This window comes from Cnephaeus nilssonii, assembly GCF_951640355.1.
Source record: "Cnephaeus nilssonii genome assembly, chromosome: 13".
Classification (NCBI taxonomy): domain Eukaryota; kingdom Metazoa; phylum Chordata; class Mammalia; order Chiroptera; family Vespertilionidae; genus Cnephaeus; species Cnephaeus nilssonii.
In genome coordinates, this window is record NC_137084.1 from 74,938,889 (window position 1) to 74,958,496 (window position 19,608).

Below are 19,608 nucleotides of genomic sequence, written 5' to 3' on the forward strand. Positions count from 1 at the left end.
TACACTGACTGAAATAAAAAATATTATACAGAGACCCAAGAGCAGACTAGAGGAACGCAAGGATCAAGTCAAAGATTTGAAATACAAAGAAGCAAAAAACACTCAACCAGAAAAGAAAAAGGAATCCAAAAATTTGAAGATAGTGTAAGAAGCCTCTGGGACAACTTCAAGTGTACCAACATCAGAATAATGGGGGTGCCAGAAGAAGAGAGAGAGCAAGATACTGAAAACTTATTTGAAGAAATAATGACTGAAAACTTCCCCCACCTGGTGAAAGAAATAGACTTACAAGTCCAGGAAGCTCATAGAACCCCAAACAAAAGGAATCCAAAGAGGACCACACCAAGACACATCATAATTAAAATGCCAAGAGCTAAAGACAAAGAGAGAATATTAAAAGCAGCAAGAGAAAAACAGTTAGTTACCTACAAGGGAGCATCCATACGATTGTCGGCTGATTTCTCAACAGAAACTATGCAGGCCAGACGGGAGTGGCAAGAAATATTCAAAGTGATGAATAGCAAGAACCTACAACCGAGATTACTCTACCTAGCAAAGCTATCATTCAGAATTGAAGGTCAGATAAAGAGCTTCACAGATAAGAAAAAGCTAAAGGAGTTCATCAACACCAAACCAGTATTATATGAAATGCTGAAAGGTATTCTTTAAGAAGAGGAAGAAGAAAAAAAAGGTAAAGATAAAAATTATGAACAAATACATATCTATCAACAAGTGAATCTAAAAATCAAGGGAATTAAAAATCTGAGGAACAGAATAAACTGGTGAATATAATAGAATCAGGGGCATAGAAAGGGAGTGGACTGAAAATTCTCAGGGGAAAAGGGGTGTGGGGGGTGCGGGAAGAGACTGGACAAAAATCGTACACCTATGGATGAGGACAGTGGGGGTGAGGTAAGGGCAGAGGGTGGGGTGGGAACCGGGTGGAGGGGAGCTATGGGAGGAAAAAGAGGAACAATTGTAATAATCTGAACAATAAAGATTTATTAAATTAAATAAATAAGTAAATAAATATCTGGATTCAGGCTGTGGAAAAAAAAAAGAGAGAGAGAGAGAATGAAGCCCTGCTGGTTTGGCTCAGTGGATAGAGCCTCGGCCTGCAGACTGAAAGGTCCCAGGTTTGATACCAGTCAAGGGCACATGACCAGATTGTGGGCTCGATCCTTAGTAAAGGACATGAAAAAGGCAGCAGATAAATGATTCTCTGTCATCATTGATGCTTCTATCTCTCTCTCTCTCTTTCCCTTCCTCTCTGAAATCAATAAAAATATATTTTTTAAAGAGAATGCAGTAAGTAGATAAGTGTAAGGAATAATGTTAGAAGGATTTTAGTAAAAAAAAATGGTGATAAAAATTTAACTAACACAAAGTATAATAAAAAATATTTGGCTATGCTGAAATCCAGATTTTTTAAAAATTGTTTGACATATTTATGTTGCCAACGTTAGATAAAATTACTTTTAAGAACAAAATTTAATTGTCAGTTATTTAGTTAGGCATACTCCCTATCTTGTGAGGAAGAAATAAAAATGAAATATCTCAAAAGGAATATCCTTGCCATCTCAAAATTTCTCAAAGAGGAAAAATATTTTGTGGATATCATCCACAAAAATATCCAGTATAAATAACCTTCAATCCAGATATATAAACAAAAAGAAAAAAAATTGGATACATCAAATATTTATTTTCTCACTTATAAAATATCAAAACAAGACATTAAAAAGAATACTTATTTAGGAACAATTTTTTAAATTGAAATTTTGCATCCATGAAGGTTTTTTAAAAAGCTTGACAAAATCATTGATATAGATTACAAACCATTTTCAGGACACAAAATACAATTATTTTGAGATTTGTTAAAGCTGTGGATCCTATATTCAAGGTTCTTTCTAGCAAACATATTACTGAAATACATTTTCCTAAACTATTGTACTGTATACAAATAGCTATCAACAGTTGCAAATAGCTATCAACAAAGTGAATGTGTACAGGATGCAACCTATCCATGTTTCTCTCTCACATTGGTGTTTCTCTCTTCCTTCCTTTCTCTAAAACCAATAAAACATCCTAAGGTAAGGATTAAAAAAAATATGGCTGCATGAACCAAGGAAAGCCATGAAGCACTATTTTTAAAATAAGGGCAACAACATAGCAGATATTACTAACAGAATCACTCTTTACTTGAAGGGAAAGTAATCTTGCTAGAACCTACTGATTCTTTAAGAAACCAAACTTGTCATAAGAGTTTAAGTATTCTCTTCATGTTTTCTGCTGTAAAGACCCACTTTATTATGCTAGTCCAGGAGGAGGATGAAATTGCTATGCAAGTGATGAAAGCTGAGATGCAGATAAAAATTCAGGGAAGATTTTGTTATGCTGAAAGCCAATTATGTTGCTATACTGTCATATTTCTAGAACCAAGATTTATCTTCTGCGAACAGTACAAATAGCATGGTTTATGGGATTGCTTCTATAACACTGAGATCATCATAGACCATAGACTACTGTTTACTATTCTAAATGTGCAAGGTAGTTGACCATAGGCAGAATTTACTAGCTCACAGTGTTGAGAAATTACTGTTTCTATATAAAATTTGATGCCTAAAATTTTGTGATACTACTGTTATAGTAATACCTATATTTTACTGGATAAAATTGCAGATATATACGGCAAGTTCATTTTATGATTATAATAATCCATTTTAAAGTTTGGCTGTATATTAATCTTAAATCTCAGGTTTTGGGCCATGATGTATTTTTCTATGCAATTCCAATATTAATATATTTATCTGTTTATAGTATCTATCACCTTCACTAAATATAGAGATTCCTGTTGGCAAGGATCTCATGTTTTCTTCTCTGCTGTGAATTTCCAGCACTTTGAGAAGTGGGTGACACATAATAAAAGCTTAATAAATATTCACTGAATGAATGAATTAATTAATATATAAATAAAATACATCTATAGATCTTCTAGCTGAATATAGTATGTAAAATAAGGATGATGGGGGGTTTTAGACCATCTAGATACAGACCATTTTTTCAATTCTGTTGTAAATCTTTTTATGAATGATTTTTTTCTACTATTTTATTAATTTTTTACAGAGAGGAAGTGAGAGGGATAGAGAGCTAGAAACATCAATGAGAGAGAAACATCGATCAGCTGCCTCCTGCACACCTCCCACTGGGGATGTGCCCGCAACCAAGGTACATGCCCTTGACCGGAATCGAACCTGGGACCCCTCAGTCCGCAGGCCAACGCTCTATCCACTGAGCCAAACCGGTTTCGGCCTTTTTATGAATGATTTTGAGTATCTACTATGTGTAAAATACTGTACTGAGGACTGTGAGAGTTACTAGGATGAGTTGGGAAAATAAAGAGTTTTCTTTTTCAAGAATGCAAACTACTGCAGAACCTTCAAAAATAGAGTAAGACACCTCAGAAAAATAAATAAAAAATGAACTGTAATTTAAATAAGATAAAATTTTGAATCTTAAGACAATAAAAATCTTCAAATGTTAGATTGCAGAGTAGGGTATAAACCAGAATTTTCATTGGATAGATTTAGATAGAAGCTAAAATCTCAGAAATATATCATGGGTACTATAGATACATCTTGGGAGGTTAAATCATGATGACTGGGAAACATGAAATAGATTTATGTCAGTTTGCTTGAGAATAACCCAAAGATTGACTGAATCATTCATTTATTCAACAGAAATCTATTGAAAAACCTTCTTGTGCAAGCCAGTGTTCTACACTTTTGGATAGAACAGTGAATGAACAAAAATCTCTGCCCTTATGAAGCTTCCATTTTAGTGGAGGAATACAGAGAAAAATAAATAAAGTTAAATGTATAGAATAATAGACATTTAGACTATGAAGAAAAGTGAAGGAAAGAGGATAAAAGTACCAAAGGGCAGGTTGCAATTTGAAATAGGATGATCAAAGGAGGCATCACTGAGAAGGTGATGTGTGAGCCAAGACCTGGAGGAAGTAAGAAAACTTTCTGGCAGATTTCTGGGGAAGTGCATTCCAGGTAGAGGGAACAGCAAGGCTAAAGTTCTTAAGAGGGCGTGTGCCAGACTGTTCACCGAATAGCAAGGACACAGTAAATGAGCGAGCAAGAAGGAGAGGAAATTGAGAGGGGTAATGGACTGAATCTTAACTTGTAAGTTGTTGTAAATTTTTTGTTAAATGAATGTGCTGAGAAGTCAGGGGGAAATTTTCTAAAGAGGTGATATAATCTGACTTATGCCTAACCAGAACATTTAGACTGCTCAGTTGAGAACTAATCAGAAGGGGACAAGTGTGGAAGCAAGGACCAGTTAGGCAGCAGCGGCATTAATAATGACTCCAATCCAGGGAGTAAGTAGCAGTGAAAGTGTGAGAGATATCTCTGAATATGTTTTGAACATAGAGGCAAGATTTTTTTCTCGTAGAATGGATGCAGAATACGCAGAAGAGTTTACAATGGTTCCAAGACTTCTGGCCTATGCCACAGAAAGGATGGAGCTGTCATTTACTTTTCTAGGTATAATTGTGGGTAGTACAAGTCTCTTGGTAAAGGGGTGGAGTTCAGTTTGGAATATGTTAAGTTTGAGATGTTTATTAAAATACTGAGTATGCACCAGAATTAGGAGAGAGCTATAAATCTAAGGATAATCAAAGTTAGATGGGATTCAAGGTTGTGAGGTCACTATGGATGGAGTACAGGTAGAAAGAATCAGAGGACTGTGCTTTAAAAAATCCAACATTATAGATGATGTAGAAGAAAAGCCAGTGAAGTAGATAGATAAGAAGAAACAGAAGTGTATGGTGACCTGGAGGCCAACTTATAAAAAGGATTCGGAGGAGAGAAGGTGAATGCTACAGTTTGATAAAAACTCCAGCATTTTATCATGAAAGGGCACTTCAGGGTAACTACTCTTATTTTCCATATAATTTTCATAAACTATTTAACTACTCTTGAATTTGATATTTTATTTTTACCATCTTTAAAACTAGAAATAATATCCACCTCATGTTATAAATATTACTACATTTAATGTGAAGTGCGTATATGCCTGACATCCAAAATGTGCTGTTCTTACAAATGTTCCTTTTTCTCCTTCTATACTTCATTGGATCACTTAAAATTGTTGAGTATATGTTTGAAGTGGTGTATTGAAATAAAAGAAAATGATCTGAAAAAGCTCAAATTTAAGTAACTACCATATTTTACTCCTAGGGAAGTAAGAAGAGCAATAAATATGAACCCAAAAAGGGCATAATGACACACATTTCTGATTTAGAAATGCTGGTCTGGCTCCTTAGAGATTATCAGAGTTCAAGAGGAAGAAGTAAGAGCTGGAGGCTCACATATTTTTTACCTTCAGTCTCTTTGAAGTGGGCAATAGAAGTAAAATGCAATGTAAAAAGAGTTTAAAAATCAGTCTATGTGGCTAAGGTAACAATAAAAATCAGTAGACATTCTAGAAACTGTGAGACTGAATATTAATTTGAACAAAAGACAGAAAGCAGCATCTAAAAAGAATCTTAGGAAAACACGAGTGAAGGAGTGTAGGGGAAGATACCTATCCTTGGGAAAAATCTGCTTCCCAGCATTGCAAAGTGGGAGGGATTTGAAGGAAGCAGCACAACAGCACCTGCTGGTACAAGGGGTACTGAGCCATCTGATACATAGTGCCCTAAACTTAGGCCTAATGCAGACTCAACTCGGGCCACTGCAGGGGACTCTCTGGGGATAGTGGATATAAGGAGACAACCTAGGTGATTCTAGGTTGCAGAACTACTGCTATTTACTCCTATAGCACTGCACTTTCTTCAGCATTTTAATTCTTGTTACTTATTCAGTTACCTTTCTTCCCTGATAAGTTGTAAGGATAGTTCATGTATCATGCTGAATGGCATTTACTAATAACAACAACAACTAACTCTATTTATTGCTTCAATCTCCCCAGGCTTCAAGGTCCCTAATGGTTGATATAAACAACAAGATCCCATCATAAGAAGAAAGGATGGCAGGATGTGGTGCTATGTAAATGTACCAACCACTGTCTGGCTTGAGTTGGGCCAAAAAAATTGAGTAGACTTCAAGAAGTCACTATAAATTTTAAAATGAAAAACATGGACCCTAAGTAGAAACCCAATCCAAAAAAATGAGCATGAAAGCTTGCCATTGATACATGGTACTCCAAGTCCGGTTAGCAAAGGTATAAAGGGGAGATATTTAGGAGTCCACTAAATACGTATGTCTAGAATACTGGGTCTGTTTAGCATACTCAACTCTGTGTAACAGAACAGGGTATAAAAGAACTCACATTTAATTAACTAACTAACCAAGAATTAAAAATAAGAATATACTAATAAAACTTAGAGTCTGAAATATTAATAGTTTCATATTTAAGCATATTGCAGGCAACAGCAGTTTCAGTTCCCCTTTTTGCCAACCTCAATCACAGGAATGCAGCAGATGCTGATGGCTAACCAGGCCTGCAACTTTCTGTCCCCAGATATTAGCAATAAAACCCTCAGAGAGAAAAAAATGCCAGATGCTGACACACACAAAAGAGAACATCAAAACCACCCAACAGCTGGAACACGAAACTACAAGTTGCCAGAATTCTTTAGTTCCCTGCTTCCCACAATCTCCCTATAAAAAAGCCCTTTGCCTACCCTGATATATTAAGATAGGTTTTTGGACAAGAGTCCCCCATCTTCTCAGGTGACTGGCATTTGAATAAACCTTTTTCCCTTTTTCACCAGAATCTATCTCACAAGTTTGGCTTTGGTGGCGGCAGGCAGTCAATCCTTAGTTTCAGTTACAACTGGGTACTGGAGATGAAGGTCTATGAGTCCTAGCAAATAATCAATTCATGAGCTAGGCTGGAACAAAAACTGGAGATGTAGAGTCAAGGGATCCAACTGTGAAAATTTGAGAATATGAAGACAGAGAAAACAATAGCAAATGCTGGCACCATAAGATTTATGAACTGGATACAGGACATGCTAAAATTTAAAATGATCAACACAGAAGAATCAGCATATACTGGGGAAATGGACTATAGGAGCTATTCTGCAGCCCAACAGCAAAACAGAGAGTGGAAATCAGGAACCAAAGAAATTTTCATAGGATGTTATTTCTGAAGAAAAGGCAGAAGCACTTGAAGCTGGGAAAATAATTCCAGGGTTACAATAGGAAATAACTTATCTAGTCATTTATTTGTTCATTCCTTAGCTCATTCATCTATTAGCAGACAGTATACTGGGTATTGGAAATACAGTGAAGAAAAAAAAGATCTTGCTCTAAAAGATCTTACGGAGTGGAGATTATAGAATACAAGACTCTCTTTGGCTGAGATTCCTTGAGTATCTAAGGGTTCTCTGGCTTTCTCTAAATTACCAGCATTCAAAGGAGAGTCTTAAACCTTATACCAACTAAGATTCTATCCATATTGGGAAATGATTCCTCTAAAGCATAAACTGATTTCCCTCATTAAAATCCTGCAATGGTACCCTTTTGGCCTTAGGATCAAATATAATTCCTTAATATATTATCTTGGCTTAGCCCTTCCTGCCCCTCCAGCTTAATCTTTGAGTCCCCCTTGCTTCCCCCTTCTCACTCTCTCTGCTCTCGTTTTAGTTACTTGAAAGCACAAGTCTTATTCTTGACTCTGGCCTTTCTCTTGTTTGGCACATTCTTCCCTCTCTCCTCGCTCGGTCTATTTCTACTAAGTTCTCCACTTAAGCAGCACTTCCCTGTTCCCATGGAGGTTAGGTACACCTGTTATGTGCTTCCTTTTTCAGGAAGTTTGTTTTTATTCAGTTGTTTATCTCTTCTGATAAACTCTAAGAATAGCCCCTTGGGACATGATTTATATTTATTTTGTTTATCATTCTACATTCAGTCACCTCAGCACAGTGTTTGACACCAAGATAGGAACTATGGTAAATCAATTTACTAACCACTACATCTCCAGTACTTTATTCAGAGCATAGCATAAAGTAGCTGTTTACAAAATTTTTGACTCAATGAATAAATAAATGAATGCCACCCGTAATCCCAGTCAGTCTCACCTTATTTGTACAAAACCTCTATAATGAACAGGCACTATACATGACACTCTCAGTAGCTTGCTCTGTTTCCCTATATATTATGCCTTAAAATGAAAGGCTCTGGGATTTTAAACTTTGGCTGGAACTGGGCTCAAGCTGCTGTATATTTGTTTGGATTCAGTCTGATCCTTATCCTATATAATAAAGATCTAATATGCTAATTAGACAGGCCGGTGGAACGACCAGTGGGCGGGGGGTGGGGCCACAGAGCCACGAGGCAGCGGGGGCCTCAAGGCAGCTGGGCTGTGAGGGCCGAGGTAGCCTTGAATGAATTTCATGCATCGGGCCTCTAGTACCTTCATAAGAACCCCAAAGCAGCCATTTTTCTTTAATAATAGGACTTCTAATTTTCCCCGTCTACCATGCTCTCATTCCTTTCTTACACACCTAAGTAGCTACATTGCTCCTCTAAACATCACAAGCTGCTCTGATGTGTATCTATGAAACAGAGAAAGCACATATGAAAACAAAGCTCCTAGCAGGCCCTGAAACAGAGGGCAAGTGATTCCCAAACTTTGAAGCTTAACCTTAGGGAAGTAGATCTTTGTATATTTATAATTGAAAAAATATTAAGGTATGAAAACAAAACAAAACAAAAAACCCTAAGTGGTGATAGAAATAATGAATATTACATATTCCCTGCTTGGAAAGATAGAAAATAAGCTATGATTAAGCCTGAAAGTTATTTGAGGGTTAGGAGAGTATGTCACATTACAATAAAGGCTATGGCTAGAAAGCTTTTAAGAAAATTACACTATAGAAAACTTTTCAGTTTTGATGACCAGTATTCCATACATTCAATATGAATGTCATAAAAACATAAAAATTTATGTAAAATTGTTTTATTAATTTTTTATAAATAATTATTTATTAATTAAAAATATTATTTTCAGTATCAACAATACATCACTATATACACATAGTATAAATATTAAGTGAACTTAAACACACGGTATAATATAGGATACTATTTGCAGCAAATAGAGTTTTTGCTCTTTATAAAAATAATTTAAAGCAAACAATACTGAAATATATATGAAGTTATAAATTACCATATCTGTGCAATTATAACATACCAAGACCTTCAGAGAATTTCTATATGCTTCTAAGAATACCCATCGACTATTTTCCCTTCCTCTCTGCCTTCTCCTTTCTCCTTCCCTTCCTTCCCTCCAATCTTTTGGCATTTATTGAAAGATGATGTCCAGGCATATACACAGCAGATGGAAAGAAGAATAAATCAGAGTCCCTGGTTCTTCTGTACCTGCTAATTTTAACCTCATTTTCATGTCCAGTAACTTTTCCTCCAATAATACAACAACTTAAGAAATTGGTTTTACTAGAAGCCTAACAAACATTCAGATGAGTCCTGGCCCCATCAAAGGATCCCATTTGTAGGCTGGCAGGATAGAGTATGAAGAGAGGAAAAGATGTAAATACAGAAAAACAACAAAACACCCCCTGGTGGAAGTGTCTAAACAGATGAGAACAAATGGAATCAAGCTCTGAGGATGTCTTCAATGGCAGAAGGTCAACTTGCTTTGTATTAGAACAGAAGTGAGAAGGGTGGGTTCAAATTAGATGGGAAGAAGTGCAGGAATTTTCAGGTGGTCATAGTACATAGCTTGCATTTTCTCTGTAAAGGGAAGGTGTTCTGCTTAGGAACAGGGGAGGCAGCATGGGGGTCTTCAGAAAAGTAATGAAGGTTTGAAACAGTCACTGTGGAAAACAGCAGCAGGGCTCAGTGTACACCCAACGCTGAACACTTCCTATCTGAAGTTTCACTAGCAGAGCTCGGCAGCTGGTGCGCTGACAGAGACTTGATCCAAGTTGAATGGTTTTCAGGCAAGATAAAGCATGGAGGAAAATCAGTTAGGGTCCTGGGAAGAGACTGGTTCAAGTATGGGCTGTGATTCCATGCTGAACTGGGCGGATCAGGAAAGAAAGAGACAGACTGGGAGAACACTGAGCAGGAGGGTCTGGAAAGTCTAAGGCAGCGAGAAAGTAAGAGGGAAATGAGCTTGTGGTAAAGGAGGGATATGTACCTTTTAGGGGTTCAGTGATACAGCACAATGAGTGATGACAAGGTTAAAGGTGTTGACAGGAGTGTGCACGCCTAACAAAAGCGTGGATGAAGATTGCTGCTCCTGGAAGGACACTAATCAAGTTACTCATATGATAGAAGTTGACGTGATAAAAAAGGCTGTTTGTGAAACAGGTGCCACAGCAGAGGATGAAGAACTCAGACATCAATGCAAAGCCACAGGCAAGGGGATACACTGCATGCACCAACCAACGTGCACCATTCGTTATTATTAAAATAAAATCACTCTTCTTCCCTCTATATTATCCCTTGTTCTATTGAATTTTCCTGCAGTTACCTAATTGGATCACTCTGAGAAAAAAATTTATCAATTTGAGGAAAAAAAGAAAAAGCAGCTCTCTACTGGGAAGAAGGAGGGGGTGGAGAGAGAGAGGAATAACATGCCCTAAAGGAAATAAGTCACAGCTATAAATCAGTTTCAGTTATTCTCTGTATAATCCATCTGTATTATAGATTTTTCTCTAAATTCTCAAAACTAAGCAGAAAGAATATACTTTAAAATGTTATATAAAATAACAGATGAGAAAATAAAAAAATGGTTGTTTATGTACAAAATCATAATATTCTCACTAGTTGCTAGCAAAAAAGTTATCTCAATATGTGTGTGCATAATACAATAATTGCACAGTCATACAATGGAGTTATTAAATAATTTAGTCTTACCTGTATTGCAAGGGCACGAGACACAAGCCCTCGGAGGTACTGTAAAGGATCTTCTGGGCCTTCCCACTTGCTCTGCCATGTGAGAGGACACTGCAATTTAAAAAGGGTCCAAATTAAGTTTATATATACAATATTATATATTTTTAATAGCCAAGATATGGAAGCAACCTAGGTGTCTACAGACAGATGAATGGATAAAGAAGTTGAAATATTCAGACCTCTGAGGCTGTGATCCCTGCCCGGCACTGGGCTGGGGGGACCTGAGGTTATACCCCCCCCACCTGGGTCTCACCCAATGAGGGTGGGGCTGGCCAGGTCTGTGTCTCCTGTGTTTTCAAAGTGTGTGCGGGTGGTGGGCGGGGACTTGACTCTAGGTCCCATAGCGTGCCCCAGACTTTGACAGAAGAGAGATTTTCATATACATTTTACTAATTTTCTTTCATCTTTGACACTTCCATTATAGAGAAAGGGCAAATAGCAATATTAAAATATTTCCTCTAATTCCCTTTTAATGTGGACGAATTTCGTGCACTGGGCCACTAGTCTATATTATAAAAGGCCTGTGGCCGTAACACTGTAATGCTGTAATTACCAAGCCACCGGTCACCTGGAAGTGCATTGATGGGTCTCACGGCGCAGCAGGTCTGGGGTCTGGGGTCCCACCTCGCACGGCAGGTCTGAGGTCTGGGGCCTCGCTGCACGCGGCGGGTCTGGGGTCTTGTGCGATTTCGGCTCACGCAGTGCAGCCCACAGGCTCTAATCACAGCAAGGCTGGGGGCCGGCGGGAGGGTGGGCACGGTGAGGCATGTGCAGGTGGGCGGGGCTCGAGCATGGCTAGGTGCGTGTGGGTGGGCAGGGCCACGCGATTTCACGTGCTGGGCTTCTAGTATATATATATATATATTTTTTGTTGTTAATCCTCACCTGAGGATATTTTTCCATTGACTTTTATTTATTTATTTTGCTTTTATTTTATTTTATATTTTCTAAAATTTATTTATTGTCTAAAGTTTTACATATGTCTCCTTTTCCTCAACTGACCACCCCCCCCAGCCATTCCCACCCTGGGCAAGCCCACACTGCCCCAGTGTCTGTGTCCATTGGTTATGCTAATATGCATGCATATGAGAGAGCAGAAGAGAGTGAGGATGGGGAGAGAGAGGAAAAAAACACAACACATCGATTTGAGAGACACACAGTTTTTTGAACCCAAAACACTTTTTAATATTAAATATTAAAATAAAAGTAAACTGTACATAAGTTTAGGAAAGATTACTAGGCCCCGGCCAGTGTGGATCAGTGGATAGAACATTGGGCCTGTGGTTCGATTTCCGGTCAAGTGCAGGTACCTGGGTTGCAGGTGTCATCCCCGGCCTGATAGGGGAGAGTGCTGAAGGCAACCAGTCAGCATGTCTGAGACACACACACTGATTGATTGCCTTCTGTGTCCCAACTGGGGCCAGGGTCAGAACCTACAACCCAGGTACTTATCCTTAACTTGGAATCAAACCTGTGACCCTTAGGTGCATGGGCCAATGCTCTAACCATTTAACAACACCTGCCAGGGCAACAGACTCATATTTTCAGAGAATAAACTGATGGTTGCCAGAGGAGGGATGTGTAAAAAAGGTACAAACTTCCACTTACAAAATAAATGTCACAAAGATATAATGTGCAGGACAGGGAACATAGCCAATAATATTGTAATAACTTTTTACAATGACAGACGGGTACTAGACATACAGTGATGATCACATTATAAGATTTATAAGTGTTAAATCACTACGTTGTACACCTGAAACTAATACTGTATGTTAATAAAAATAATTTCTTTTAAAGTGATGAGATGCCACTTCTGAGATTAGGTTACAAAGTACTGTGACTCCTGCCTAGCTCCCTCTTACTCTCCCCCTTCCTCATTCTAAGTGAAAAGTTACCACACTGTGAGCTGCCTCATAAAGATGCCCATGGAGCAAGGAACTGATGTGTTCAGTCCACAATCAGAGAGGGCCTGAGGCCTGCCAACAGCCATCTCACAGATGCTCTTAGAAGCTGTGAGAGCTGCAGCCCTGACTGACCCTGACTGTAGACTTGACGGAGACCACGAGACAACTCCCAGCTAAGCCTCACCCAGATTTTCGTCCCACAGAAGCTATGCCATACTTTTTTGTTGTTTTGTGCCACTAAGTTTTAGGGCACTTTATTATGTAGCAATATATAACTAAGAGAATTACTGATATCAGTATCAGGTGTAATACATTAATTCTATAAATGGTTAAGTCCTTATTATTCAGCCATTCAACATTACTTACTGAGTGCCTACAATGTACAGGCACTATGAGGCCCTTAATATTATAAAGCTTATAATTTACTGGGGGATAAAGAAAAATGCATTATTCATTATAGGAAAAATATTCCATAGTGTTGAATTCTATGTAGAGACTCACAATATGATAAGTGATATAAGTAATATGACAGGATAGTGATATGATAGGAGACTATGGGAATAAAAGATAAAATATAGTCTTTAAATAGCAACAGAACAAAGGTAGAAAGAACCAATAAAGGAGATACACAGCTAAAATCCCTTCTGGTGCTTTAATAATGAGTTATAGATCATGTCTGCAGTTCTTAGGATAACATAATTTAATCAAAGAATTCTTAAAAGAGGTAGCTGATAAGCTTTCAAAGTGGTATTGGATTTTGACTACAGGCTGAAAGACTGGAGGGAACTTTTATAAGCTAACATTTATTGAGTGCTTACTATGTGTTAGCAACTGTGCTGAATGGGTGATGGGCACCATCTCCTATAGTCCTTACAATAATCCCCAGAAGCAGGTGGTATTATAACTTCCATTTGACAGAGGAGAAAATGAACACAAAGAAAACAGTCTGCCCCAATTCACAGGGCAGGTAAATGGCAAGTCCAGGATGTGAACCCAGGCAACTTGGCTCTAAAGCCGGTTTGCCAGCATCAACACTGCCTTCAACATATTTTACATTTTTATATTGCTCCACCTATACCACACCATTTGAAATTAAACATAAGTGATAACAAATATTATTTGTTAGAAATCTACTCAAAATGAGAACTGAAAGTATAATAATGGGCAAACTAAGGGTTAGAATAGGTTTGTTTAACTAAACCTGAAGTTTTTTTAAAAAATAAATGGGAAACTTGAACCCAGGTCTAACCCTAAATGTAACATATTTTTGCTATCCCATGCTTTTCATGAAAGATATCACAGAAGCAGAACAGCATATGAGCAGGTTGTTCATTCACTATTTCAAGTTTTCATTAATTGATTATTCAGCAGGCATCTGTCAAATAGTTGTTTGGAAATCTTTTGTTAGATGCTAGGGATACAAAGTTATAAAACAAGTAGAGGCCTGGTGCACAAAATTTTTGCACTCGGGAGGGAGGGAGAGCTGTCCCTCAGCCCGGATTGTGAGAGGGCGCAGGCCAGGACGAGGGACCCCACCGGTGCACGATCGGGGCCTGGGAGAGATGTGGGAGGTTGGCCAGCCAGGAAGGGATCACGGGAGGGCTCCAGGGCGTGTCCGGCCCCACTCATTCAGTCCCAATCAGCTGGACCCCAGCAACAAGCTAACCTACCAATTGGAGCGTCTACCCCCTGGTGGTCAGTGCACATAATAGCAACCGGTCAACTGTCTGCCCCCTGGTGGTCAGTGCATGTCATAGTGACTGGTTGACTGTCTGCCCCTGGTGGTCAGTGCACATCATAGAGAGCAGTTGAGCAGCCTTAGAATATCATTAGCATACTATGCTTGATTGGTTGAATGGCTGACTGGACAACTGGACACTTAGCATATTAGGCTTTTATTATATAGGATTCCTGTCCATAAAAGGTTGTGCTAAAGAGGAAAATAGAGAACAACAGAGACAGCTACAGACATTACTGTAAGTTTCCTGATCGTGACAAGCACTGTTCTACAAAACACAAAGGTGTAACCACCAAATCCACACTGAGTATAAGGGCAAGAGTCAGGAAAGGCTTTCCAGGAGAGACAATGCTTGAGGTGAGTCTCAAAAGATAAACAGCTTATAGTCAAGTAAAGAGAGACAGCAGGAAAAGGAAAGCACACAAGTAAAGAAAACACAAGAGACCTGATGATTTAAGGACCAGACCAAGAAGTGTTTGAATGTTGATCCTAAGGAGTTTAAACTGGAAAGCAATGCTAATGTAAATTAAGCTTAACCCAGCAAAGTGACACAATCAGATTTGGGTTTTAAAGCGATTACCCTAGTGCCATGGTCGGCAAACTGCAGCTCGAGAGCCACATGCAGCTCTTTGGCCCCTTGAGTGTGGCTCTTCCACAAAATACCACGGCCTGGGCGAGTCTATTTTGAAGAAGTGGCGTTAGAAGAAGTTTAAGTTTTAAAAATTTGGCTCTCAAAAGAAATTTCAATCGTAGTACTGTCGATATTTGGCTCTGTTGACTAATGAGTTTGCCGATCACTGCCCTAGTGCACTAGGGAGAGCAGGCTTAGGGGAGTGAAACTGCAGTCAGGGAAGTCTGGAAGCTGCTGTAACACAGGCATGGACCAATGCGGACCTGCACAAGAAGGAAAACAATAGCAAGCGCTTCTGCAGCGCTTACGGGTGCAGACACTGTTCTAAGCACTTACTTATTGTCAGGTCTGATCAAATAATTGAATCAATACCCCCTCCCCTGGCAACTGGCCTTTAGACCACTTCACAACTGATTCCCTTTCTCTGAGACCACATTCCACTTGCTAAGACCATTATCCTTCCCCTCTGGACCTTCCCAGGATCCTAATCTTCCCAGAGAATTCTTTACCCAGGAAAGCCCAGCTAGAATCCTTTAAAACCTATGATTCCTTGTCCCTGGGTGCTGGCATCATTTTGGGGCTCAGCCCATCTGGTATCCAGATGACCTAATAAATTTGTAATTCTTTACCCTTTTGGCCTCATGCATTTCTCCTTCAGCGACCCTTAACATTTGGTGCTGAAACCCGAGATGGTTCCACGGGAAAGAGGAGCCATTGTCCTGGCTTTGGTCACCCTGCTAGGCAGTGGCAGCTCATCTGGGACTTACCTCCAAATCCTACATGGGTGACACGATTGCAGACCTCCATTAGGCTCCCTCCCTTGCGGGCCCTCCTGAACCAACCAAGGAGGATGCCAGATCAGGAACCTCTCCTTTTTCATTGCTGACCCTCCATCCCACACGAGCAATTTCCCACAATTTCCCTCGTCTCCAGTCTTCTGCCCACTCACTCTCACTGACTTCTCTAAAGTCCTCTCATCTCAAAAGACCTGGCACTAGCCCAGAAGACTCCTCAGCCATTAGATTTTGGTTCCCTCTGGATTGGGGATGCCCAGTCCGGAGGGTCACCCCTCATTTCTCATGGTGATCAGTGGGATGCCTGCCCTAAACAGTCCCCTTTGGATTTGTGGTCTGTCACTCACCCCTCCTCTCTCATGGACCACACTACACTCCCACTGCACACTCATGGGGGAGATCGGGCCCAAGCACCTCATTTTCTTTTGTGACACTGTTTGGCCACAACATAAACTAGATAATAAGTCTCAATGACCTGAAAATGGCACTTTCAATTTTAACACATTGCACAATTTATTTATTATTGTTTTTTTTTAAATCCTCACCTGAGGATATTTTTCCATGGTTTTCAGAGAAAGTAGAAGGGAGAGAGACAGAGAAAAGAAACATTGATGTGAGAGAGACACAGTAATTGTTTGCTTTCACACATGCCCCAGCCAGGGCTGGGGATCAAGCATGCAACCTATGTACATGCTCTTGACTGCAATTGAACCTGGGACCCTTCAGTCCCCAGGCAGACGCTTTTTCTTCTGAGCCAAACTGGCTAGGGCCACATGGCACAATTTAGATAATTGCTGTCACCTCAATGGAAAATGGTCAGAGATTCCCTACATCCAGGCCTTTTTCACCCTTCAGTCCCCACCCTCTCTCTGTCAGTCCTGCTCTACCCATCAGATTCTTCTCCTTCACACAAAACATCATACCCCTAACATTTCTGATTCTGAATCTACTTTTGACCCAGCAGACCACAGACCTACTCCCTCTTACACATACCCTCTCTCACCTGATATAGATTCCGAAAACCCAGACCCTTCTAACTAGCAACCACCTTCTCCCCCGGCCCCTGAGAGCCCAAATCCCGAGAACAAGAGCTCCAATACAGACTTTTCCCCACCTAACACTCGATCTCAGGCCACCCTAAGACTGGCTTCCTCAACAGCCACTTCTATCCCCACGCCCATTCTACCCCTGAGGGAAGTAGCAGGAACTGAGGGTATTGTCTGGCTACACATCCCATTTTCCATGTCCAACCTTGCACAGATTGAGAGGCATCTTGGGTCTTTATCCAACAACCTGACCACCTTTACCAAGGAATTTGATATCTGACCCAGTCCTATGACCTGACCTGGCATAACATCTATGACATCCTATCCTCCTCTTTCACCCCAGAGGAGAAAGAACACGTCAGGCTAGCAGCCCAGGACCATGCCCATGGCCTCCATGGACAGGACAAGGTGGCCAACCCAGTTGGTGCTGAAGCGGTACCCCAAACTGACCTGAATTGGGACTATCAGGACAATTCTCCATGGCACCAGCTCTGTAGCCATATAATCACCTGTCTCATTGCCGGACTCAAAAAGGCTGCCCATAAGGCGGTCAACAATGAAAAACAATAAAATCACTCAGAGCCCCAACAAAAACCCAGCTCTCTTCCTCTCGCGCCTCACAGAGGCCTTATAGAAATTTACCACCTTAGACCCCACCTTACTAGAGGGAACCCTTCTTCTGAACGTCCACTGTCTATCCCAATCAGTCCCGGACATATGCCATAAACTTTGAAAAATAGACACAGGTCTGCAAACCCCCCTCAAAAGACCTGGTTAACCAAGCCTTTAAGTCTTTAATAATAGAGACTAGGAGACCCAAATCAAAAACAAAAGTGAGATCAGGCTAAGGCTGAGGCCCAGAAGGAGGCCTTTCAGCTCCTAGCCACTGCTCTCATGAACCGCAAATGAAGTGCCGGTCCTCCTACTGAGGGTAAGTCAGGGGCTAAGCCTCCTTCGGGCCGATGCTTCAAATGCAACAAGGATGGACACTGAGCCAAGTCATGCCCAAACCTGAGACCCCCACCTAGTCCCTGCCCAAGGTGCGGAAGGGAAGGCGACTGGAAATCAGACTGTAGTCTGGCCCCTCCAGGTCAGAACTCAGCCAGTCCAGCAAGGCCGCCCTCTGGATCCAGTTTGGAGCTCCCAGACCTCCGGGGACTGGCCACTGTAGACAAGGCCCCAAAGACTTACATCACCAGGACAGAGCCTCGGGTAATGATTGTGCTGGCAGGTACGCCGATCTCTTTTTCTTTTTAAAAATAATTCTTTATTGTTGAAAATATTACATGTCCCCTTTTTCCCCAATTCCCCCCTCCATCCACCCCCACCACCTGCCCCAGGCCTTCAGCACCCTATTGTCTGTGTCCATGGGTTATGCATATATGCATACACGGTCTTTGTTCGATTACCTTCCACCCACCCACCCTTCCCCACCTTCCCCCCCCCCCCCCCCCCCCGAGATTCCACACTCTGTTCCATGCTGCTGTGTCTCTGGATCCACTCAGTTCATCATTTTATTTTGTAATTAGATTCCACATATGAGTGAGATCATGTGATGCTTGTCTTTCTCTGACTGACTTATTTCACTTAGCACGGTACTCTCTAGGTCCCTTCATGCTGTCTCAAAGGGTAAGATATTCTTCTTTTATACAGCTGTAGAGTATTCCATGGTATAAATGTACCACAGCTTTTTTATCCACTTAGCTATTGATGAGCACCTGGGCTGTTCCCAAATCTCAGCTATTGTAAATTGTGGTTCTATGAACATAGGAGTGCATACATTCTTTCTGATTGGTTTTTCAGGTTTCTTAGTATATAGCCCTAGAAATGGGATCACTGGGTCAAATGGCATTTCCCTATTTTTTTTTGAGGAAACTCTATAATGTTTTCCCTAATGGCTGCACCAGTCTGCATTCCCACCAGCAGTGTACTGGAGTTCTCTTTTCTCCACACATGTCAGACACAGTAAAGAAAATGTCAGGTACTGAACTACTTCCTAAATTACATTAATTCATATCAGAAAATATCGAACTTGTCACATTCAAATTTAACAAAACATAAAACTTTTATGATAAAATAAATGGGACAGCACTGGATTCACAGTTTTTGGTAAAACTCATTAGAAAGTGAAATGCCAGAAACTATTTTACTGATACTGTCTTAGTTAAAGTCAGCCTAATCTCATTTGAGTTTCCCCAAACACTCTGAAATATTTCCAAAGACACTATCTATGATATAATGGAAATGTGCTTTACAAAACACATTTTTCATTTTTTGAAAGCAATTTAACAAATTCATTTTCATGCAAATTATAAAAATGTTTAAAAAATAATATTTCAGAGGCTGCATTTCTTAATTCAAAGTGTAATACATAATTTAATAAATTGATAATGATATTGTCTACATTTTACAAAAGGCTTTTTCACAGCAAAAGAAACCATCAACAAAACAACAAAAAAGCCCACTGCATGGGAGAACATATTTGCCAATGTTATCACCGATAAGGGTTTAATCTCCAACATTTATAGGGAACTCATACAACTTAACAA

At 40.0% G+C, this 19,608-nt stretch overlaps 1 protein-coding gene across 1 annotated transcript in view; it reads right to left on the reverse strand.

The window, feature by feature from the left end:
* The window catches only part of LOC307110208 (cytoplasmic dynein 2 heavy chain 1-like), a gene marked incomplete at its 5' end in the record, with an annotated part of 139,458 nt that overhangs the window by 35,644 nt on the left and 84,206 nt on the right, over positions 1-19,608 (reverse strand). The window contains one exon of the mRNA XM_079789201.1: positions 10,905-10,994. Within this exon, the coding sequence (XP_079645327.1) occupies positions 10,905-10,994 (90 nt within the window). The remainder of the gene's footprint in view (positions 1-10,904; positions 10,995-19,608) is intronic.